This window comes from Chiloscyllium punctatum, chromosome 18, assembly GCF_047496795.1.
Source record: "Chiloscyllium punctatum isolate Juve2018m chromosome 18, sChiPun1.3, whole genome shotgun sequence".
Classification (NCBI taxonomy): Eukaryota; Metazoa; Chordata; class Chondrichthyes; order Orectolobiformes; family Hemiscylliidae; genus Chiloscyllium; species Chiloscyllium punctatum.
In genome coordinates, this window is record NC_092756.1 from 93,706,092 (window position 1) to 93,731,616 (window position 25,525).

General features: G+C 42.3%; 1 protein-coding gene across 1 annotated transcript; it reads right to left on the minus strand.

The window, feature by feature from the left end:
* Positions 1-1,183: 1,183 nt before the first annotated feature.
* On the minus strand, positions 1,184-25,525 carry snrnp70 (small nuclear ribonucleoprotein 70 (U1)). The gene is made up of 9 exons (XM_072588801.1): positions 25,220-25,525; positions 21,670-21,732; positions 20,613-20,667; positions 20,036-20,100; positions 19,152-19,214; positions 16,141-16,222; positions 5,092-5,193; positions 3,291-3,378; positions 1,184-2,494 (listed from the first exon to the last, which is right to left on the minus strand). Exons 1-9 carry the CDS (start codon positions 25,364-25,366, stop codon positions 1,762-1,764), a joined length of 1,398 nt encoding a protein of 465 aa, XP_072444902.1. The 5' UTR covers positions 25,367-25,525; the 3' UTR covers positions 1,184-1,761.

Sequence of the window (25,525 nt, forward strand, 5' to 3'; positions counted from 1 at the left end):
GGGCAGAATAGAAGATATATATTAGGGAGGCTTGGAGTGAATTAGAAGTACAAAGGGAACCAATTCCAAGTGGTGTTGTTGATCAAATCGTGGTTAGGTTTGAAGGGAAATATAGGTAGGAAAACTATTGTAACAAGATCTTGTTTAAAAGGCCAGTCATCACAATAACTGGAACTATCAGGAGCTCTAGAGTTAAAAAGACCAAAGTATAGACTTTGGAAGATCTGACAGAGGTTTTCAAAATAATAGACAAAGTACTTGAAGGCGACAGGATAAACGGAGGCTCACGAATAAATACAACAGACGTGTACAACAGGGTAAGTGTTTATTTTCTATTTGCAGAGGATTAGCAACCTCTGGAACATGTTACCAGATTGTGCAGGGGCCAGGTTTGCTGCACATATACAGAAATGATCTGGATATGCTCCTGGCTGGGTCAGGCATCACTGTATGAAGAGCGCATGCATTATTGGCGTGCTGTGCATCAGGATCAATATGGCAGCCTAAATTAATTTTTACCAGGAGTGGAAGAAATAAATAAGCAGTCACCCAATTTCATTCCATAAACCTGTGAGATACCTCTCCTAGACTTCATGGTAGGCATTTGGATTGATGATAACGTTTCAGATTAACAATGTATTAATTATAGCATGACAATGACATGCTCAATGTGCCAGTTAGCTTTCTCTGCTTGTAAAATACAAAACCAGTCTGGATAGCTACACGTGCAGAGTTCTGGCTTGTCAAGGTCATTCACAGCAATAGCACCATGGTCAATGCTCCTAGTTTTAGGGTTTCATAAATTGTTTGAAATATTAGTAAGTGCACAAGGTGTTCACCAGAATTCAAAGTAATTATTCGGAGAGGAATCTGACTGAAGAAACAGACTTTGAATCCAGGATACTGCAGAAAATGGCCTGATTTTGGTGACCAATTCCCACTTGAGACATTTCACTTAGGATGATTCCCAACATAATCCAAAAGAATCAGTTACGATTCAAAGGTATATTAACATGCTCTGTTCAAAAGTTGCTCAACCTACTTTAATTAGACCAGGAAGAGCCACGAAACAGCAAAAAGATCCATTGGCACTACAGGTTCTTCAGCTAGACAAACATTGAAATGGCATTAATTTTAAAATACAACAGATTACAGACAAAAAAACAGAAAAAGAAACATCAAGCACCAGTGACACGTAAAGTTTTATTGTTTTAAATTCGAATCAGACTGTAAAGGCTGATGTAGACATCTTTCCAACAAAATTGCCAATTTTGCCCTCTGACCCATTACCTTCAAAGACTGCAGTGTAGAATTATTACATCACACAGCAACGAGAGCCCTTCACTTCATTAGGGGTCTTATACTCACTAGAAGCAACTGAGTACCTGATGTAATCACAGGTGCACAATGCGGCAAATGTTCACCCAAGCCAACACTTCACTGATGGAACACCTGTACATAAGAGTACACAGTTGAATCGGATGGCTTTAAAACAAGGTTTATTGTGTATTAGACCATAAAAACAGATTAATAACATTTACCAACCAAGTTTCACAAGGCTCAAGATGATTCCAAACCACCTGCAATGATACAGTCACTAAAACTTACCCTCAAGAAAAAGCAACGAGTACTTCGTGCTGAAAACCTCCTTCACTACAGCTTAAAACCAACAAACAAAATAAGGTTGCGATTTCTGTCAAGAAAACAGGAAAATGAAAGTATTGGTCCAATTGGAAAAGTTCACTTTGAATGCAGGTCTTTTTAGTAACCCTCCGTGGGTGGTTCCATTTGATAACCATTTTCAGCCAACATGAATCCATCACCAGACTGCATCGACTCCTGATCCATATACATGTCCTGACTGGTTTCTTCAAGTTGCTCAGGGATCCCATTATCCTGTAGTTTGTCAGATTCCTTATTTCTATCCCTATCTCTATCCCTGTCTCTGTCACGTTTGTGATCTCTATCACGGTCCCGTTCCCTATCTCTCCTCCTGTCCCGGTCTCTATCCTTGTCCCGGTCTCGATGGCTTCGTCTACGGTCCCGATCCCGGTCTCTATCTCTGTCTTTGTCTCGCTCTCTTTCTCTATCCCTATCCCCCCGTTCTCTATTCTTCTCCTCTGCTTCAGGTTTAGACTCGATGGATTCAATGGCTATATCAACTGCCTGTGCATCATTGTGAGGCCCATCACCTGCCTCAGGTTGGTCTACATCTGTACGTTCTTCTTTCTTATCCTTATCCCTGTCACGGTCACGCTCTCTTTTACGATCGCGACTGCGGCTGCGCCGCTTGCGATCTCGATCCTTGTCCTTATCTTTCTCCCTACTTCGCTCACGGCTGCCACGCGCCTTCCTCTCTTCCTTGTCGCGGCTACGTGATCGAGGCCGACGTCGCTCCCTGGAACGGCTTCTACGTCGCTCACGTTCCTTGTCTCTTTCTCGACTACGCTCACTGCATTCACGGCGATCTCTGTCTCGCTCACGATCCCGGTCCCTGGGGAGATAATTAAATTTAAGGATTGGGAGTAAAATCAGCCAGAAAATGAGAACTTATCTGACTCACTTGTCACCTTAAACCCACTCTCCACTTGAATCTTTTACAAGATCAGATTTTTTGTCACTGAACATTTGTTGTAATAGGACACCTTTGTGAAATGCAATTTTTTTGCATTAAAAGAGCAACACCACGTAAGATCTAAATTTGCCCATTTAGTAGCAGATACATGGGAACACCAACACCTGTAAATTCCCCTCCAAGCCACATACTATCCAGACTTGGAAACATATCGATGATCTTTCAGTGTGGGTAGGTCAAAATTCTGGAACTCCCTCTATGATGGCATTGTGGGTCTACATACAACAAATGGATTGCAGCAGTTCAAAAATGGCAGCTGATCACCACCTTCTCAAAGGCAACCAGGGATGGGTGACAAATAGCAAGATAGTGACACCAGATTGCACGAATGAATAAATAAAATCAAACATCCTGTGCCCAAGTAAAACACCTGAGTTATGAGGGACTAGAACAAAAAGTCAGCTGTATTGAGTAAAAAAAAAGCCGTATATACACAGTGCCTAATAAAACAAAACTAGAAACCAAAATTTCCTAACACTTAAATCCCATGCAAGAGACTGTTCACATTTACGACTGGATGTCAAATTCATTGAATGCAAGTGAGAACCAATGGATGTCACAAATGTAATCCAGTACAATGCCTCCAAGTTGGCACATTAATTTAAGGCATTCTGTTCAATTTGTATGTCACTTACTGCATCACTATGCTTCTCACCTTTCATCATATCGTGGTGCATCATCACGACCTGAATGCTTGATATTAACATCTGCACCACCTCTACGAGTGCCCCCAAGTCCACCACCTGCAAAAGGAAACAATAGATCTCCGCACGTTAGCGGCACAGGACTCAATGAATTCAGATCTTGGATGTTATTGGTACTTGGGAGGGAGGCACGAAACAAAGAGTGTGGCAAACGTGGAGGCTCCATTCTGCACAACTTTGTCTTAAAAATACTGCAGTGTAGGGAGCTGGGAGAAATTACTCCAGAATGGGCCAAAAGCAAACACTAAATCATTGTCGTCATCGGTTTCTTTGCCACAGAAAGTTCAGCAGAGACCAGGTAAGATAAGCCATCCAGTATCAGGACTTTACTCACATAGGTGGGGGATCTCAAGACTAGGGGTCACTTCTTTTTACCACCCCACATCGTGTGGAATGAATTTCCAGAGGAACTGGTGATGCAGGTACAGTTACAACATTTAGAAGACATTTGGATAGGCACATGAAAAAGCAATGTTTGAAGGGATATGGGCCAAGCACTAGCAAGTGGAACTAGTTCAATGAATTTGGCATTACGTTAGTCGTGGACTGGTTGGATCAAAGGGCCCGTTTCCGTACTGTATGACTATGATTTGCATTAGTCATTAATCAGGAGTGTCTCCAGTCAAAATACGCTACATTACTGATAAACTAATTTACACTACACAGTGAGAATGTGGGGCAAAGGGCTGAAAGGCCTGCTTATTTAAAACGTGTCAGCAAATTACTTACAACTTTAGTCCTCTGTTCAGAGATCGGTTAAAAAGTTCCAATTAGGTAGGAGGAACACGTTAGCACAGCACTTACACCTGAAATGTCTCAGCATTAAAATATAATTTTGTTTTAAAAGGGCAGTGACAAATTACTGTGGTCTGCATAAATCAACCATGTCCCTCCCTGTACACAGAGAAAAGATAATTGACCAAACACCAGAAGCACCAAATGGTCCCAAGTCGGCTTCCAAACCTAAGCTGGGATTCAAACCACCCTCACTACACAGTTGTTGTATAATGTACCTCCCTCTGTGTGAGCCGCCATCATGTCTGTCATTAGTTAGGCAACTGCTGTCACACACCAAATTAGCAGTCTTTCAACAAAATTATAGATCCCTAACAATCTATCTATTCAGGCGCAGACAGATCTGAACATCTTTAATTTGTCACATTGCCTAGCATTAGTACAACAATGACCATCTCCAAGAGAGTCTAACTGCAGCATTTTACTATTTTACATTATCACTTCATCAATATCACCATTTACCATGACTGACTAGAAGCTGAATTGAATTTGCCACATAAATCGTGACTACAAGAACAAGTCAGAGGTTAGATATACAACAAAATGTAACCTGTCTCCTAACTACCTAATGTTTTTTCATTATCCACTGGCACTACAACCTTAAAACACTCCCTCCACCACTGAATCACTATGGATATAGAGTGCACCACCTTTGAGATGAATAGCAGGAATTCAATTGTTATTCTCATCCATTTACAAACTCAGTGCCTATACAGAATAGCAATAGGGCCATAGATGCATAGAAACATTTTTGGAAATTTCCCAGCAAAACCATTCTGAATTTGAAACACCCACAACATTCTACTCAACAGTACTGTGGGAGAACTTACACCACACAGAGGACAGTGACTCAAGGCAGTAGTACACTGCCACCTTTACAGAGGAGATTCAGGATAGCAATTTTTACTAGCTCTTCCAGCAAAGCCACATCCTCTGAATAAAACAAAACAATCTTACCAAGCCTCCTTGGGCGCCATCCTTTCACAGTGCGGCCTCTTTCCACATCTACCAGAACTCTCCTCCCGTCAATCTTCTTACCATCCGCGTGTTTGTATGCAGCTGCAATAGAGTGTGTCCAGAACAGCAAATAAAAGTCAGTGGGATTGAATGCTGCAAATCCCACCCAGCCCCTCCCTTTTTTTCCAAACAGGAAAAATATACAATTAAATTTTCATGCAGAAACAAAACCTTGAGGAAAAAAAAAGTTCTGTTTACCCTCCCCACCACTCCCCCATCCTCCTTCAACATTTGGAAGCAGGCTGTTAAATGAAATGCAAGAACCAGGGCTAGCTCCTCATTTTCCCAATACAACACTGCATTCTAGAAAACTGCTTTCTGGCTCTTCTTAGAACAATCTGTTTCTACTCTTCAAAATTAAGAGAGTCAAAGTTGTGCTGTTTTGAAAGAATTAGTTTCATTGGAAAAGGGAAGAGCCAACCCCAGTTAGTATACAACACTGAACCATTGAGTTCTAATCCTGGAAAGGGAAAAAAATTCTATTAGAACAGTTGTTAATTGAATTCATTTCTCAGACATTCATCTCACACACTCATTAACCAACTTCTGCTGGATCGGGGGAATTTAGGCCCCAAAAAACAGAATAAAAACTGATACTGTTTGTCCTGCAACAGAAAATGGTAACCAAGCCAATTCTAATAGCAACCAAAATCAGGGTGCCCATGGAATGGCCAAAAACCCCTGTCAAATCACAGAAGTATCAAAGCACTCAACTGAAGAAATCATTGAGAAAGATAATGCCTTTAATTCAGGACTAACTGACTGAAGGGTGTGGCATAAACCAGAATACACCTACCCATAACTGAAAGTGCAAGCTAAAGACCAGACCAAGAATTAAATAGGGACAGTTTTAGTTCCCAGAATAAATTCAGCAACTCTGACAATTTAAGCTAGACAATTATCCAATGGAGGGTAGCAAGTACAGCTCAGGTGCACTTTTGCTTTCAAACAGGAACTGACCATTGTGGCAAGCTAAGTGATGGAATAGCAAAGGAGCAAGTTGATCTGATAACCATTTTTCCACTTTCCAAAGTAATAACACTTTTTTTTAAAAAGGAATGAGGGAGGAACACTGGGACACAATGTTCAATCACCCTGCTGAAATAGAAGGCTGCTAAATGCTATGCACTGCACTTCCCTAACTCAAATAGATCTTGCCTAGAGAGAGTGATTAACGTTGACTCAATCTCAAAACACTTGACACATTCAACATCTTCAACCAGCCTGTCCAACTTTTAAGCTTGAGCTTGCTATGTTTCACTTTCAAAACTAACCAGCCTTCTATCCCCCAGGGCTATGTATCTGCATCCTGTTTCAAGGCTAAGACCTGTCTGAAAAAGATTATATAATCTCTGCCCTCTGCATAATTAGCACAAATTCAGGATAAAGGTAAAAACATCCGTTTTGTATTTTTGTGGCTTGGGTCAGCATTTTCATTCATTGCATCACTCATAGCTTAACGTTTCTTTAGATAGGTTTCAGTCACACTAAAACAGGGCCATCTTGACCAGGGTTTCAAGATCCTGTGTTAAATTTTTAAAAAATTTTGTTTTCCATCCGCTATACACCACCAGGGAGAAAGAAAAAAAAAAGGATTAAAAACAGGAACTAGAGGAGGGACGAAGAAGAAAAATAAAATTGATATAAGCACTACACAGCACCACTAACAAAAGAAAAGAGATTTTACCTGTAAGTTTACTTACAAAAACTGCACTTTAGCCCCCTGCACTCATGAAAAGCGGGACGCGCTATCTTGCCAACAGATGGTACAATGTTCAGTGTTTCGACTTCCACTGTTTGTAACTTTCTGCTGCTGAGGATTTACCCTTTACTTACTGCACCTTACCTGCTTTCAGCAGCGATTTGGTTTTTAAGAATTTTCTACATCGGGCGTTTGATTACTTTAACAAGCATATTCAAAAGATAATATATTTAATTAGGTTTAAAAACGGTATCAGAGAAAAATGTCTGACTTGTGGCTTTTTCTGGTTTCAAAGTTACTCTGAAATCACTGCAATTCAAATGTCCAAAGAACACTAATTTCTACAGAGTCAAATCCATGCACAGGGAAAATTAAAAATGAAGTTTTGGTTTACTCTTAACACAGAATCTTTTTAGCCAGTCTTTTAACCATTTTTTAAACACACCCTAGTTTTACTTTTCTGTTCTTATGACTTTACTCTCTCAAAAGACAAAACCTTCGTGTTTGAATAAAAATATGGCTCAAAGTAACAGCTGCACCAACCAGGCCAAGTGCAATCCAGAACATGCACATCTTTTTGTGGTAGCGACAGTTTTAACTAAAGGAAGACTCTCAAATAAAAGGAACACACCAGCCAGGAGATTACAAATATAGAAACAGAAGCAGCCAAACTTTAGGATCTGCTGGATTTTCAAAATTTTAGATCACCATATTCACAGAGATGGTCAGTAGGAAGAACTTTTTTAGCTTGCAGAAATATTACATTTGCATAACACACAAGGCTCCACTCAAGGAAACTGTTTAAACTTTAAACGCTCGATAATAGTAGAGCTGACACACAACAGAAACAATATAACCAAGTTCAAGATGAGTAGTGAGTGACTGTAGAAAACATCTGGCTAATTACTTAATTCTAGGATTCTTAACCTTGTAACTTTTCATCAAGTCACAATATCATTTCATTCATTACAGGGAACTAACTCTCCAAGATTCTCAAAATCACTGGAAGTACAAAGTGAAAGAGACTAAATACGTTTTTGCATTATATCAGTTGGGGCCTGGGAAACTGCTCATATGGAGACTATCCTACGAAGGATTTTCCAGGCACCCAGTTGGGACCATCATCTCTTCCAATCAAAGCCAGTGAATATTTCCAATATAAACCTGCACAAGGCCAGAAGTCTTCAGAGACAGACATTCTGCGTGGAGCTATTTGGTGCAATTAAATACCTTGTATAAATATATTTCTTTTTCCAGGTATGTTCTTTCATTTTTTTAAAAATCACATATTGCGTTGTTTTCTTATTTGAAGAATGGAGTCTACACACTTGCTCAAAAGCAGAGAGGACTGGTTGACGAGTCATCTAATTAAACTAAGACCCACAAAAATCCAGCCTGAATTTGTCAGGGCTCAAGATTGTCGTGTTAATGACACACCTATCTTCAACAGTACTGTTAAGCCAGAAGTGCTCAGGTGGAAACTGAAGCAGGCTAAATGTACAAAGTGGACAAATACACAATTCCTAGTGATCTAATCCGATTAGAGGGGGAAATGCACATTGCATCTTAAGCTGCAACCATTAGCAGAAAACATGCTGCCAAAAGATATCACAGCTCAGATAATAAATATTTCTTTAAAGAGAGGATCTCACTATCAAGACACCTTCTAGAGTCAAAAGGTAACATAAACATCCTTCTGGCATTCTCCCAATGGTTTCTTATCTGAATGAAAAGGCAATTTTCCAAAGGAAGACACAGTTTCAATGACACGATAATTAACTCATTTGGAGCAAGACTCGGATGATTTAAGAGTCAGATGGCAACCTCCAACAGGTAATCCATAATTTGTGCAGCATCTCCACCTTACAGGCTAATTCACCTTTACTGCAGTCAGATACTCCTACTTATCTCAGTGATTGCAGAATAAAACAAGTTTTCCCAAATGTTGAGCTTCCTCCCAAATCAAGGAGTGAGATGGTGAGAATCCCTCTTTAAAACCAGGTATTCTTTGAACATTCGAGTTATTAAGTGAAAAATTCAACACAAGCCAGACAATCCCTTGTGTATTTTTTTTAATAAATAAAAAAATACTTTTACCATGTTTTACCAATGACGTTAAAATACCCTGTTTTACCAATCCAGCATTGCTTCTCTGTTCTCGCAAGCTTCCATTTGCTTGGAGTATCAAAGGCTCCACGATGTAGACTGGGAATCCCTTCACAACAGCTTACCTGGCTCAAATTTACTTGATGAGCAATTTTTTTTTGTTTTGAGTAGCTGTTATTTTAAGAAGGTTCTGTGCATGTTAACTTTTTATTAGGAAATGTTTTAAGTAGTTATGAATGGGCATTGAGCTGCAGAATCCTTTTTTTTGAAAGCCTACAACATATGAGGAAGCACTGAGCTTATTAAAATGTGAATGCATGACATTAGGGTGAAAGAATTAAAAAGGAATTCTGGATTTGGTAGTGCTTTCTTTAACAAAGAAAGGTTCTATTGAATCCCCAAAAGCTACTCATACAGTCTACAATGTGAATGAAAGCACATTTTATTGATTAGTTTCCCAGAAGTGTGATCCATTGCGCATTCCTCAAACATGACCTCTGGCATCAAAGTGAATGCCCGGAAGTCGAAGGGAAGAGAGGGAGAAGACAGAGCACAAAAAAAAGCATTTTTAACCTAGATAAAAATCAAGGTAGCATCCAGAGTGCAGGGTTTCATCAGTTAACACCTTTGGAACATCTCTTGGAAGGTGGTTTAAAAGTCTGGTAATTTAAAAAAAATATAGGCCAGGCAAAGGTGACATTGCAGCTTCAATGAGATACAAAACTGCGTGTTATATTTTACGGACGTAATGTCACGTTGCGGACCACTTGTAACTAAGTCATCAATGTTTAAATTGCAGACATGTATTTTCTCAGCACTAACGGCAGGCTATGCGCAAAGTGGGTTAAGCTGTTGAGGTCCATATATTTGATAAAGATGTTTACCCAAATCAACAGTCCTGATAATCATGAATTCAAAGATGTTCATGTACATGATTTGAGTGACCAAATTGTGTTTATGTACAATTTATAAAATTTGAGAAAATGTAAAGATGTTTTAGTGACTTTAGCCAATAAGTAGGTTTTTAAATAAGAAGTTGTAATTTTAGCCTTAAGGGAATAAATCTGCTAGTGACTGAGTTAAATTAGCTTCTACATTCGAGCTGTAAATTAATACATTCATTTTTCTAAATGCCTAATAATTTCAACCCCCAATTGTGCACATTCCCCTCTTTTGACTATTAATTGTAAATTTAGCCCCAACTATCTTTCTTCCAGCAAGCTGATGAAAGCCCCTTTAAGTTCCTAAGGAAAGTGTAGAGTTCACTCAAGCTGAATTTGTCAGCAATTTGTCTAATTTATTAAAATTGATGCGGGCAGGTTTTTTTTCTTGGACAGGTGGCATTTCAATTAAATTGAAATCTAGCTTTAATCTTTATCATACCACTGATCTGTCAAGAAATGCTCAGTATCACGAGGCTAACATGTTTGTTAATCTTCTGACAACAATTGCTAAACCAAAGCCACACTTTTGACTTGCATCATACACCCCAAGGTAAAACTACACTGCACTGCACATCTTTCGTTCAAATAAAGTAGGGAAAAGCGTAACTTTATGGCACAGATACCAGCCATCAGACCTAATGGATCTACATTAGCTTTGCTCTAAACACCAACTAGTTTAATCTACTTTGAATCTTGGAAGGATGCAGCCATTTTTATCATACATGTACCAACACTTGGACAGATTGCTTTTGAAAACAGAGTTGCAGCGAGACAAAAATCAGAAAAGAGAGTGTGGAAAAGTGGGTATTCCCTTCAGAACTGTTTAAGCATATCCGAACTGAATTATTGAGAAAAAAACAACACAGGCCAACAATCCAACATCAGATAGGACAAAGAAAGAGTGCAATCACACTTGTCACAGCCCTCAGTACTGATGTATAAAATCTCTTTGCTAGATTATGCCATTTTCACAATATTTTGATCTGCCCTGAAATTACAATCTTTTCCTTTTCAGCTTTAATTTTTCACAATGTGTCCATGGAGGAATGAAATTAAGAATTAAAGGCCAAATGTCTTATATTGGTGATGTTATGTTGCTGGTTACAAATGCTACAGAAAACCAACTTGGTACTATTTTTGATAAACTGACTTAATAAATGTTTTGCTTGTGGCCAGAATTGGGTGCAGCATAGACCTACAGATTTTATTGCAATCAGCTCAATTTAGAGGAGTGAGGGCTTACAATGATATCTAAAGTTTGTATTGAAGATAAGCTGGTCGGAAATCCAAGGGAGACAAATGTGATAACCAATTCAGAGACTAGTAAAAAAAAACTAGTTTTAGTTAGACAGGCCACTGCAGAACTGCAAGCAAACTGTAATTATTGCTCGGGTTATTTTTCAAACTTTTAAGTTCCACCCGCATTGCAAGTCTCTAGACTTTCAGCTCAGGAAATTAGAGGGGCTCATTAAATCTTACAATCCTTTGCAATTTAAAATGTGGTGGTGAACTACACAATTCCTTTTTGTATATTTGATTTTCCAATGACTTATCACTAGTTCTCTACTCCCACCTCTCAGGTACTCAAGACCTGCTCCAACGCCTCTCTCTCACCTTAGGAACAAAACCAGTAGGGAAAGGAGAACATTGAGAAAGTTAAACTCGCATACAGATTTAAGTATGCAGTTAAGTTTTTGTGCTTAGTGATTAAAATGGGCTTTCTAAATGCAAGCTATGAATGCAAATTAAAAACAAACCCAGTTTCATTAACCCTATTTCTTAGTCTAACCCAATATCAAACAACTATCACCCAATTGCATAGTAGAAGTGCCTTCCAAAGAAAAGCAGAGAAGTCTACATCAAGTAGGTAACATTTTTGAAACAAATGTTATGCTACTTCAGTAGCTCTAGGGGTGCAGAAGTACAGTGACCTGATCATGTCTGCCTCTAGGGTCTGCATATTTTGCTTTGCTCACTCACAAGCAACCATAATTATCCATGAGCTTCTCATAAAAGTCTTTCACAACTACTAACAGCAAATGAAACCAAGCCCAAACCTGACTTCAAATACCCCATGACCTATGTCTGAGAATGTAAATATTTCTTTTTAATTCACATTTAGTAACCATAATGTCCTTTTTAGATTTCCATGTCCAACTCTAGTAATTTCCAAGGATTCCAACAGTGCACACAGGAAATCAAATCCAATGCCACAGCAACCACCTTGCAACTTTCTTTATTAGGCCAAAGACTAAAATGTAAATGCAACTGTTCAATAAACACCATTACTCAACAATTACAGAATATTTGAGCAATAAACTCTAACAAGACCTAATAGATTCCTTTTTAGTGCCCAATAGCATGCATGTTCATGCATCAATTAAATGGGATGTTAAATCATAGAGAAAAAACCATTTGCATGGAGAACACTTTTACTGAAAAAGAATGGAGACTCCACACAAGCTGTATCCAATACTAAGCTAACTTCTGAGTTGCAGGAGCATTCCCATGCCATCTTTTAGCCAGAAATATGGTTATTGCCATATATTGCCAAACAGCATCTCCCCAGGTTACAGCCATATATTGCCCAGCAGCATTGCCTCAAAGGTCAAATCTTCTAATTTCATCTCTCTTCCCACTAGATGTAACCCAATCCCTTTAGAAGCATCAAATCAAGAAATCTGTAGCTACAGATTAACTCTAAAGCAATTCAAAGCTCACTGCAGTGAAAACAACTACAAACATTAATGACTGCTTGGCTCTCCAACAAGTTCTCTGAAACATTCTCTAAGATTGTTTCTTTTTCAGTCATCAGGCTATACTTCAAATCAAAGCAACAGAAAACTTGAACTAAATTCTAAAATTTGAATTGTCATACTGCTGTGCTTTTTAAAAAAAACTCAACGCAAAGCATCAACTTTTAATAGTGACAATCTTTGTTGGTGCAGATCCCAAAGACAGGAATGAGAGACGTGGACACTGAGCTTCTTTACCCCAGGCTTTAAATCCTAACAAAGAGCTTTCCTTCCTCCAAACACTCAAGTTTATTCTATATCACCTGTGTGTTTTGTGTAGCCTCACCTTTCTCTTAACTGCACTGAGCAAATCCATTGGATCTACATACTGTATTTTAATCACGCTCCTCTCACTGTGGTGATGTATTGTGAGTTCTTACCCATCATACAAACCCATATACCAACCATACAATGAGATGTAAGGGGAGCATTAGCATCAGCTGCAAGCCAGCAGTGGCATTTGCCATCAGAATGGTGGCTGCAGTGACAATAGAAATAACATAGAATTAATATACCCCAGCTTGCAAACGTAGTGTACAATTCACAAACAATCTATTTTCTTTTTTAAAAAACCACACAAACACTGAGGCCCTTTTCACAAGATGGTTTCACCCTTATAAGAACCAAACAGATCAGAATTTATTTTTATGAACTTCAGGATGACAAACTCTCCAGTGCAGTAAAACCTGTGCTATGCAGTCAACCCTAAAGGAACCAAAGCTCTACACAATTTTTTATCTTAGCGTAGGCAGACTTGGCATAATTGCAAGGAAGTGAAAACATCACATGGTCAGAACTCAAGTTTGAAATGCTGGCTGAAGATAGTTAAAATCAATCTGAAGTAGAATGGTCTGATATTGCAACTTGAAAGAGCAGGTTGCTGCTTAACCCAAGTTTTTCCTGAATGGAATTCAAAAGAAGCTTTTGGTTTGTTTTAAAAACCTAACATTTAATCAAGAAAGACAGGCCAATAGTTTTCAATACAAGAGTCACCCATTGCAAAATTGCAGTCTGAAAGCAAAATGCTAGATGGGCGAGGTTTCGCAAAACTTTTTCAGCCGTGAAAAGGGCCCAATGATGCAAAAAGTCTTTTTTTTGTAATAAAGAAAAAGACTCATGCCCCGCGGTGTTAAAAACTTGTCATAAGTGTTAACTAATAGCACAGATCTGTCCTCATCAGTCTTTGCTCTCCACTTGGATCATTTCTAACAGTACAATTAACGTGGAGAAGACTTAACTCCTGGATAAATTCAGGAGGAAAAGTACACCCACAATCAAATAACAAGAAATTATTTCCAAAGCATTATTTTTCATATGAGAAGGGTAACAGGCTTAAGCCCATTCCACCTGTGAAGAAAAGCAGCAACAGTGCACTGTGAGCACAAAAATCGAAGGAAATATCCTCACAAAACTTTCCCAATAAATGTCAATTCCATGCAATTTTACATTGCATGTTGGGGCAGCCAGTTACAAGATTCCCAAATCACTTCAAAAATGGGAAACCACAGGGTTAGAATAGCTAGCCCAGTGCTGTAGTGACCCATGCCTTCAAAATTTATATTCAGCAGCCTGCACTGCCATCGAGCAGTGTCTGCAACAATCCTGAATGCAATGGGGAAAAAATGCATTAATAGAAGTGAGGACCTGATTCCAGGTACTCTGCGAACAAAATTAACCTTCAGCCATTACGCAGAAACTGTGAAGCAAGTCCTCACTATGATAGTGATAGTCAAATATAAATGATTAACACTTTAATACTCTCCTTAGCACTTCCAACACAAAGGAAGTTGCAGCATACTTACCACTCCTTGCATCCATCATTATACACTAATAACACAAACAGTCCCCCACATACCATCTGTAACACTAGTTCTAAATGTTGCTTTTACAAAGGAGCTTGGAGTAAATTGAGACTTGATAAACAGGTCCAAGCATGGCTAAAATAATTGTTATCCCTAATACAAGTGCTAAATTAATCACAAATCCAGATTTCAGTCACAAGCACGTACTAGTGCTAAGACATGCACCTGTGTCTACTCAAGTCACATGTTATCAAGAAATGGCTTATCCATCCACTATAGAATTCTCATTCTAACCTTCTAAAGAAGACTTTGCAATGCTTCAGCAGCAGAAATTGTTTTACATCATGGACATTCCACCAGGTGATGGGAGTGATTGTGAACTGCTGTCACAAAATGAAGTGCTCACTCCTATCTTTTGTTCTGGGGATAAATGTCAAGTATTCAGGGAGAAGGAAATCATGGATATGCCAACCAGATTTCACCCCCATGACAGAATTTCCAAATCATTTACTGATGAGTCCCATAATAATAATTAATTAGGATATGGAAATCAAATGGTTTGGGTTTAAATATTCTAGTATCCCAAAAATCTCTTTTGTTATAATCCCAACAAAACATTTTGCTCAACATTCCCTGATTCACCTGAAGTTTTAATGGTGAATTCTGTAGTCTGCACTAACTAAAATTTATGATACATTTCAGGCTTAGTATAGGTTCTGATGGTCCCATTAAATACAAAAACAGTTTCCATTACTAATGGTACAAAATATTTTGACGGGGCTGATTTGACAGCAGATGCTGCAGTTTACTCATTAGTTAGCGATTGCTTACTGCAGAACAGCTCACATACAGGTGGGTTTGGAGACGGAAAGCTCTTATGAAATTAACGTTTCAAACAATGGGAAATTAATGTTGATTTCAACATTCATGACAGTTCTTTTTACATTTAGTACATTCAAACTGCACATGAAAACTGAGAACACTAGGAATTCCTGCCGCTTACACTCCTTTGTTATGGATTCAACATCCCCCCCCCCCCTCAGACAGCCTAGCAGGTTCACCTCAACTTTAGAACTCATTTCCTATCACTCCCAAAAAAGGTATCATTCAGTTGAATGCAATCCTATTTGAGACTTGTGCATCACACTAATCTTTTACAAAAGTTTAAAAGAAAGGATCAGGCACAGTATTACAAAACAGAAGCTACACTAAGAAACCAAAAGTGTTTTAAATCAAGATAGCTACTCATCTGGACTTACTGAATTGGGTTAAAATTGCAAGCTGTCCATATTTTCTCCTAAATGATTCCAGAAAATTTCTAAATACTGTCCTGAAGGCATATCTAGTACATACAGGTTGACACATTAAAAATGAAAAGTTGCTCTGCATCTAATTGGGACCATGTTAAAGAAAGAAATAAGGAATGCTGAATCATTGCAGAACAAAAGCCCAATCTGTAATGGATCCAAGTATTTACAAATTTTGATCTAGAGAAAACATCTGTTGCGTGAATGAAATTGGAGGTCTAAGTCTTCACCCAGCAAGTTGCACAATAGCATGTATTACATACTGGATGTCCTGAACTCCCGTAGTTAGCCAATCAAAACCCATCCCAACCCACGAATGCACAAATCACTTACAATGCATGTCTCGCTCATGCTCATATTCGATAAAAGCGTAACCACGGGGCTTTCCAGTCCTTTTATTATATACCATGTAGATCTTGAGAAAATAAGAGAAAAGACACAAAACAACAAGTGAAGGACTGAACAGGAGTCTTATAATACAAAACATTGCTTATATCAACAAAAGTCATCCAGATTATAATCAATATCACAGCTCATCCCTCAGTTCCCTGCCAAATTAATCATTTCAATTCCCATTTCAGATATTTTGATTATATATTAATGCAATGCTGTCCATAAATCAACTGAAAATGCTCAAGGTGCACCGTGTGGAAGCTGATTTAAGTACGTAATTCACTATGTTCAGGAGTTCAGCTCAAATAAAAAATACAACTGAAATAGATGGCGTTACTGTCACTGTTTAACTATTGGCTAACCTCACAAGAGACTTTCCTTAAAACAGTTCCAGACCAAAACTGAAGAAACAATGAAACTTTCAGAAACGATAATCTTAGCCATCTATATCAAAGTGCTGATAAAGGTCCGGTAGTTGTACTGTCACCCAGATCATTTGTTAAAAATTTATAACTGAAATAATTACCATTTCTAATACATGTACACACACAAAGCCCAAAAACTTCAGCTGGAAATTAAAAAGCAGCATATGAAAATGCACAATAAGTCAATTAGCAATTGTAAAGATCAGCACTGATTCTGATTTTTGCAATACAGATGTTAAGCCATCTTTTCTCTCCCACACCACACTTAAGCATGCACTTGAATTCCCGTACTTCTGTTTTCACCTCTTCCACTCCCACCCAGTACCATAAGGTTTCCCATTTCCTAACACACACTATCTAGTGGATGATTGATTACCCATCACTTTCACAACTTCTAGCATAATGCTAAATATAGCACATTCTCCTGTCTGCTGAAGTGACTATTCTCTCTCCACAAAATTAAAGCCCACTCTTCATGCACACCCAACAACTCCCCATGCACTGAAAGCAAGGGAAATGGAAAACCTATCCTTTTAGCTCCCTTCTCTCCACCACCCACAGCTCTAAACACTTAGAATCATAGAGAAGTATAGCATTGAAATAGACCCTTCGGTCCAACTTGTCCATGACGACCAGATATCCCAACTCAATCTAGTCCCACCTGCCAGCACCCAGCCCATAACCCTCCAAACCTTTCCTATTCATATACCCATCCAGATGCCTTTTAAATGTTGCAATTGTACGAGCCTCCATCACTTCTTTCTTGAGCTGCCTGGGGAAGTCATAGAGATGTATAGCACTGAAATAGACACTTCTGCCCAACTCGTCCATGCCAACCAGATATCGCAACCCAATCTAGTCCCACCTGCCAGCACCTGGCCCATATCCCTCCAAACCCTTCCAATTCATATACCCATTCAGATGCTTTCTAAATGCTGCAATTGTACCAGCCTCCACCATGTTCTCTGGCAGCTCATTCCATATACGTACCACCCTCAGCGCAAAAGTTGCCCCTTAGATCTCTTTTACATAGTTCCCACCTCACCCTAAACCTATGCCCTCTAGTTCTGGACTCCCTGACCCCAGGGAAAAGACTTTGTCTATTTATCCTATCCATGCCCCTCATGATTTTATAAACCTCTATAAGGTCACCCCTCAGCCTTCGAATGTACCAGAGAAAACAGCCCTAGTCTATTCAACTTCTCCCTATAGCTCAATCCCTGGCAACAACCTTGTAAATCTTTTCTGAACCCTTTCAAGTTTCACGACATCTTTCTGATAGGGAGGAGACCAGAAAAGCATGCAATATTCCAACAATGGCCTAACCAATGTCCTGTACAGCCACAACATGACCTCCCAACTTCTGTACTCAATACTCTGACCAATAAAGGAAAGCATACCAAAATGCCTTCTCTTCACTATCCTATCTACTGCAACTCCGCTTTCAAGGACCTATGAACCTGCACTCCAAGGTCTCTTTGTTCAGCAACACTCCCCAGAACCTTACCATTAATTGTATAAGGCCTGCTAAGATTTGATTTCCCAAAAAGCAGCACCTCACATTTATCTAAATTAAACTCCATCTACCACTTCGCAGCCCATTGGCCCATCTGATCAAGATCCCATTGTAATCCGAGATAACCTTCTTCGCTGTCCACTACACCTCCAATTTTGGTGTCACCTGCAAACTTACTAACTGTACCTCTTATGCTCACATCCAAATCATCTATATAAATGTTGAAAAGTAGTGGACCCAGCACTGATCCTTGTGGCACTTCACTGGTCACAGGCTTCCAGTCTGAAAAACAACCCTCCACCACCACCCTCTGCCTTCTACCTTCGAGTCAGTTCTGTATCCAAATGGCTAGATCTCCATGTATTCCATAAGATCTACCCTTGCTACCCAGTCTCCCACTGGGAACTTGAATATTAAAAAAAAAAGAATTACTTGTACTTCATTCAATAAAATTTATCGTATTCATTGTTTAAAATGCAGTCTCTTCTACATCAGGAAGTTTAAATACAGAAAACAAATGTAACTCAGTCATTTTGTTTCTGGTTTTATCCTCCTTCCCAATGTTCCTTAAAGCCTGTCACATCCAACTTGCCCTAGTTCCAAAAAGTAGTCATCAATATGAAAAGTGAGTCCAGTTTCTTCCTCCACAGATGCTTTTTGGTTTGGTGACTATTTCCAGAACATACTGGTGCTTCAACTTTTCTCTTTACAGATGCTGACTGAGCTGTGCATTTCCATTCTTACTACAGAGTCCTTAATTTTTCAGCTCACTAACATTAAGTGATGAACTTTTTTGAAAGCCTATCCTAAAGCAGGATTAAGTTTTGTCACCAGCAAGAAGAATTTATTTACTTATTTGCTGTGCTGCTATCCTGTTCTGGGGTCTCGTCCAATGCATGGCTGTCAGAATATGTGCAACATGCAGATTTAAAAAGATCACAGGATTAGTGTTTATTGTATTCAGCACTGCTATCATAATTTGAAACCAACTCTTATTATGTGATACTTACCCTTTTAATGGGGCCATAGACCTCAAATTCACGCCTCAGTTTGGACTCTGTTGTATCATAGTTCTGTAGTGCAGAGGAAGCAGGAGCCAAATCATTAATAAATGTAAAAATAAACAATACTGATCAGAAATGGTTAGGAAAAGCATTAAAAAAAACTGACAGAGGATGTTTAACACCAAAGTTAAACAAAATCTGAGACAGTATTTACTGGTACTGTTACACATAACATAATGAATTAGCAGAATAGAAAGTTCAGTTCCAATTCTGCAGTTTATTTCCTAATAGTTAGTTGGGCGGCCCTCTAACATATAGAACACAATATTCCTCAGTTATTTCACAACACATGCAAGTGGATTCACCCTCCTTGCTCCCATGAAATATTTCTGTTCTTCCTTTCATGACAACTTTACACAACATTCAAGGAATAGTAACGATCACAAGCTGCACAAGATTGGATTCCCTACAGTATGGAAGTAGGCCATTTGGGCCAACAAGTCCACACTGACCCTCCGAAGAGTAACCCAACCAGCCCCTTCCTCTAGCCTATATTTACTCCTGACTAATGCACCTAACACTATGGGCAATTTAGCATGGCCAATTCACCTGACCTGCACATCTTTGGATTGTGGGAAGAAACCAGAGCACCCGGAGGAAACCACACAGACATGGGGAGAATGTGCAAACTCCACACAGTCACCCAAGGCAGAAATTGAACCTGGGTCCCTGGCTGTGAGGCAGCAGTGCTAATCACTGAGCCACCATGCCAATCACAACACGGGTCATTTCAGTTATGTATCATCATACTGGGTAAAAAGTGTTAGCATTAGCAGCCCATTTTCCAATTTTTTTTTAACTTATTAGAAAGTTAAAAATCTCAAACTTACCACCCTGGCAACAAACAGTGTCTTGAATGCATCACCCTGCGCATTTGGATCATTATGAGGATCCCCTGTGGACCGGAAACAAAGAGTAACTTCTCAAATGCTGTAGTGTTACAATTCACAACTATTGCTTACTATTCTCAAACGCTGGAATTCCCTCCACAACCATTATACCTCTATCCTCCTGTCAAATGCACCCTATTAACCAAGCTATTGGTCACCTGTCTAAGTACCGTGATTAATTTGTTTTTGGTCACGCTCCTGCGATCTGTCTTAACGCCCTACATAATGTATGAAAACACAAATGTTTATTATGTCATAGCCACTAGTAATTAGCCAAAGTAACTGTGACAAATCAGCTATTGTAACATTTAATTTGCTTTTGTAGGGGTGGGTGGATCAGGTTTAAAAATTATTCATTTCCAGGGAGCAAAGACAGCCGTTTTTAATGTCTAATTAAGAGACCCACTTCAAAAGAAGCTTGAAGGTAGATGACAGGATCAAACTTTTCTGAGTTTAATACCTATTGTCAAATCACAACTCAGTCAGTTACTTTCAACACACCCTCCAGTACACTTACACATTTTAAGCTCATTTTCAACTTCCTGCTGTCTTCTCTCAATCTTCTCACGTCTCTGTAAAAGGAAAATCACAATGTCTGCTACCACACAGGAGAAAATAAGCAGCATCACTAGGTAATCTATATGCATTCCAGAAGCAGAATATAATTTGATCTGCAACCAGGCTTAGTAAAGTTTGTAAGGTCAGTCAATAGCTCCTCAAATATAGCCAGTGAAGAAACAACTAAATGTACCATTAATATGCACAGATGGGTGAATTTTCTGTACTGTATTTTGAGTTAACACTGGTGTAGAACAATTGTGAAGACTGACTTAACTGATTCCAGAGATTTTGGGGGCTAGGCTCATCTTAATAGGAAAGACAAAAAAAAATTGGCCCTGTATCTTCTGACGTTTCAGAAAATTGAGCGATTACCCTGTTGAAACACAGATTCCGAAGACTGTGACAAAATGGATTCTAAAAGGTTGAATACCTGTGACAGAGGGATTAAAGGGTAATTCAAAGGTAGGAGGTCTCCCACTTCAGATAAATCTGAATTTTTTTTCTCCTGGAAGGTCACAAGACCAAGGAACACTTCCTCAGAATAGTAGAGAGGGAATCATTGAGTATTTTTTAAAAAAAATTCTTGCCTATAAAGGGAGTCAAAGGATATTTAGGCAGGCAAAAAGGTGGCATTGGGGGGAAATAATGGGAGGAGGAGACATGAGGAACTGAATGGCTTACTTTCTGTCTAATGATTTAGGTGGCTTCATTAGTTGCAACAAGAGAGGGAGGCAGAAATCTATCCAGAACCTACTATTGATAAGTGAACATGTAAAAAAACTCTTCGGGAAAATGATCAGGCTTGGTGAAGACCCTGCAACAAAGTCAAAGAGATTAAACATTCTTACAGGTCATACACAGGTAATAGCCAGTTCAACAAAAGGTTTGTGGACCCACATTCCTATAGAATATAATAATGGAAACCTTCAAATAATTCCAGCAAGTATTTTCTAATGTCTACCCTCTCCTAACACACTTAACACTGGAATGCATGTCTGGCCTAAATTTCTTACCTTTCTTTCCATGCGCTCCTCTCGTGTCTCAGCTCTTGTTGGTGGCGGGGCATCTCTGGGATCCTATATAAGCAAATAAAAACTTTAAATTTCAGAAGCTATGCTTGCTATATTCTATTTGAATAATTCCAAGTGGCTCCTTGCTCACTACTTTTCCTGGATAGAGGCCAGTTATGTTTGAAACTGTGGTGTGAATGCACTGAAAAGTGACTATTAGAATGTAAGCATGAGCTTCTTTCAGCTGCAACCTTCATGTGGCATTGAATTATGGTATTAAAGTGTTCTAATAATATTAAACATATCAACAGTGTGAAAGATTCCTTCCATAAGAGATGCTGACAGATCTCTTATGTGATTCCAAGCACTTGCAGGATTTTGCTTTTTACTCAATATGTCAATATCCAGTTTCGAGGTAACAAGGGATTTCAATTTCAGAATATAATGAGCGAACACATGCAACTGTAATAATGAGGCAGGAACAGGACTGTCCTAAACCTTAAATCTCAAAGTGGAAGAACATGGCAGTGTGGAGAAGCTAGAAACCGAGAATTCAGAAAACCAAATTCTTGAGACTCGTTCAGTGAAGAGGAAGAAATGGAGTATATATAATATATATATATTAAGGGGCTAAATCATGGTGTGCGCGTGTGTGTGTTCGTGTTCAATTTTCTCTGGAAAAAAAAAATCACAAACAAACCCCACAAATACATTGCTATGCCCCCCTGCAACAAGACTGCCACAACGCTGTACCATGGCCCACTTCATCCTCCACCCCACACACCAGGTCTTAACTCCTATCCAAAAACCATGTCACCTTCAAAACCAACTCTCAATCCTCTTCCCAAGTGGACTCAAACCAAACCCCTTACTCTCCTACATCTGCCCCTTGCCCCAAAAGGCTCCAATATCTCAAATCCACCCCATGTGTCCTTCAAAACTCTATCCACTTGCTTAAACTGACCCTCAAAATCTTGCCACCCCACACCGCCACAAGACCCATCTCTTAAATACCTGGCTGCCTTCCCGACAACTGTTCCCTCCTACCTAACACCTTCCATATCTACATGGCTCTCACTCACTACTCCTACACTCTCATTTCTCTCCCCTACAGTGCTTATTCTCCATCATGAATCATCTGTTCCCCAATTCCATTCCACCTTCCTCAGTCCGCACCACTTCCCTGTCATGCATCCCACATTCCCCACCCCCTTCAACAAGTCTCACCAATCTTCACTCCCGCCATCTTCATCACTTCTTCCTTTCCTCCACAACCAATTGGAGGAATGGTGGGGAGGGGTTTGCCGAGGAGAGGACGAGATGGTTACCTTATTCCCCCCTCCCTCCCTCCAAACTGTCTCATTTCCCCTCTCCCCACTTATCTTCCTTCTGTTTACCTCTCATGACCACTCTTTTACCAATTCAGCCCAAATACCCCATTCCCCTTCCTTTCCCCCTTGCTTCCCAATGCACTTCCCATAATCCCTGATACAAACTTTATTTTTCTGTTTATTACCCTCTCCACCCCATTTCCCCACCTCCATCACCAAATCAACCAATATGTTTAACTCCATTCCCTTCTATTTACCCTTCTTCCCCTCTTTTGCCCACCAGCCCTTGCCTCAATACCCCAGTCAGGACCCTCCCCCTTCACCCCTCCCCAGTCAGGACCCTTCCCCTCTCCCCTCCCCAGTCAGGACCCTTCCCCTCCCCTCCCCTCCCCTCCCCCCTCCCCAGTCAGGACCCTTCCCCTCCCCTCTCCAGTCAGGACCCTTCCCCTCCCCTCCCCTCCCCCCTCAGGACCCTTCCCCTCTCCCCGCCACCCTCCCCAGTCAGGACCCTTCCCCTCCCCAGTCAGGACCCTTCCCCTCCCCTCCCCCCCCCCCCCAGTCAGGACCCTTCCCCTCTCCCCTCCCCTCCCCCCTCCCCAGTCAGGACCCTTCCCCTCTCCCCTCCCCAGTCAGGACCCTTCCCCTCTCCCCTCCCCTCCCCTCCCCAGTCAGGACCCTTCCCCTCTCCCCTCCCCTCCCCTCCCCAGTCAGGACCCTTCCCCTCTCCCCTCCCCTCCCCAGTCAGGACCCTTCCCGTCTCCCGTCCCCTCCCCTCCCCAGTCAGGACCCTTCCCCTCTCCCCTCCCCTCTCCCCTCCCCAGTCAGGACCCTTCCCCTCTCCCCTCCCCTCTCCCCTCCCCTCTCCCCTCCCCTCTCCCCTCCCCTCTCCCCTCCCCAGTCAGGACCCCTCCCCTCTCCCCTCCCCTCTCCCCTCCCCTCTCCCCTCCCCTCCCCTCCCCTCTCCCCTCCCCCCTCCCCTCTCCCCTCTCCTCTCCCCTCCCCCATCTGGACCCTCCCACCCTCTCCCCTCCCCTCTCCCCTCCCCCATCTGGACCCTCCCACCCCCTCCCACCCCCTCCCCTCCCCTCTCCCCTCCCCCATCTGGACCCTCCCACCCCCTCCCCTCCCCTCTCCCCTCCCCCATCTGGACCCTCCCACCCCCTCCCCTCCCCTCTCCCCTCCCCCATCTGGACCCTCCCACCCCCTCCCCTCCCCTCCCCTCCCCCCCCTCCCCTCCCCCCTCTGGACCCTCCCCCCTCTGGACCCTCCCCCCCCCTCCCCCCTCTGGACCCTCCCCCCCCCTCCCCCCTCTGGACCCTCCCCCCCCCTCCCCCCTCTGGACCCTCCCCCTCCCCCCTCTGGACCCTCCCCCTCCCCCTCCCCCGTCTGGACCCTCCCCCTCCCCCTCCCCCTCCCCCGTCTGGACCCTCCCCCGTCTGGACCCTCCCCCCTCCCCCGTCTGGACCCTCCCCCCTCCCCCGTCTGGACCCTCCCCCTCCCCCCTCCCCCGTCTGGACCCTCCCCCTCCCCCCTCCCCCGTCTGGACCCTCCCCCTCCCCCCTCCCCCGTCTGGACCCTCCCCCTCCCCCTCCCCCCCCCTGGACCCTCCCCCTCCCCCCCCCTGGACCCTCCCCCTCCCCCTCCCCCCCCCCTCCCCCCTCCCCCGTCTGGACCCTCCCCCTCCCCCCTCTGGACCCTCCCCCTCCCCCCTCTGGACCCGCCCCCTCCCCCCTCTGGACCCTCCCCCTCCCCCGTCTGGACCCTCCCCCTCCCCCGTCTGGACCCTCCCCCTCCCCCCTCCCCCGTCTGGACTCTCCCCCTCCCCCGTCTGGACCCTTCCCCTCCCCCCTCCCCAGTCAGGACCCTCCCCCCTCCCCAGTCAGGACCCTCCCCCCTCCCCTCCCCCCTCCTCCCCCCTCCCCAGTCAGGACCCTCCCCCCTCCCCACTCCCCAGTCAGGACCCTTCCCTTCCCCTCCCCTTCCCCTCCCTTCCCCTCCCCCTCCCTTCCCCTCCCCTTCCCCTCCCCTTCCCCCTCCCCCTCCCCACTCCGGACACCCAGCTCCGAATCGGACCCCCCCCCCACCTCGTTTCTCCCTCTCTCCCTCATTTCGTCTCCCCCTCTTCCTCCACCCCTCCCCCATCACCTTCTGCCTTTCCGTCCACCCTCCCACACACCACCCCTCCTGCCCCCACCCCCGGCGGCGCTGGCGCTGACCCTGACCTCGAACTCGCGGACGAAGCCGGCGATCCCGGAGTACGGCTGGTTGTGGTGTTTCTCATGCGGCAGCTTCTCGAGCGGCGGCAGGTACGGCACCGGGTCCCGCGGCGCGAACAGCGCCAGCAGGTTCGGCGGCAGGAACTGGGTCATGGTGGGAGCCGGGATCAAAACCCCGCTGTCCCCTCCGGGTTACTCGGCCTGTGAGAGTGAGTGGAGGGGGTTAACTCGTTAACTTATCACTCTAACTAGTTTAACCAACGCCACCAGGCCTCGCGCGCGCCGTGAGAGCGAGGAAAAAACAAAATGGCT

Bases quoted from the DNA above. Each gene is read 5' to 3' on its own strand.
- snrnp70 (XM_072588801.1), bottom strand. From the start codon at position 25,366: ATGACCCAGTTCCTGCCGCCGAACCTGCTGGCGCTGTTCGCGCCGCGG. The intron at 20,668-21,669 runs GTAAGAAATTTA...TTCCTTTTACAG, and splicing joins AGGAGCGCATGGAAAGAAAG to AGACGTGAGAAGATTGAGAG. The intron at 3,379-5,091 runs GTAAGATTGTTT...TTCCTTTTGCAG, and splicing joins ATGGCGCCCAAGGAGGCTTG to GTGGTGGACTTGGGGGCACT.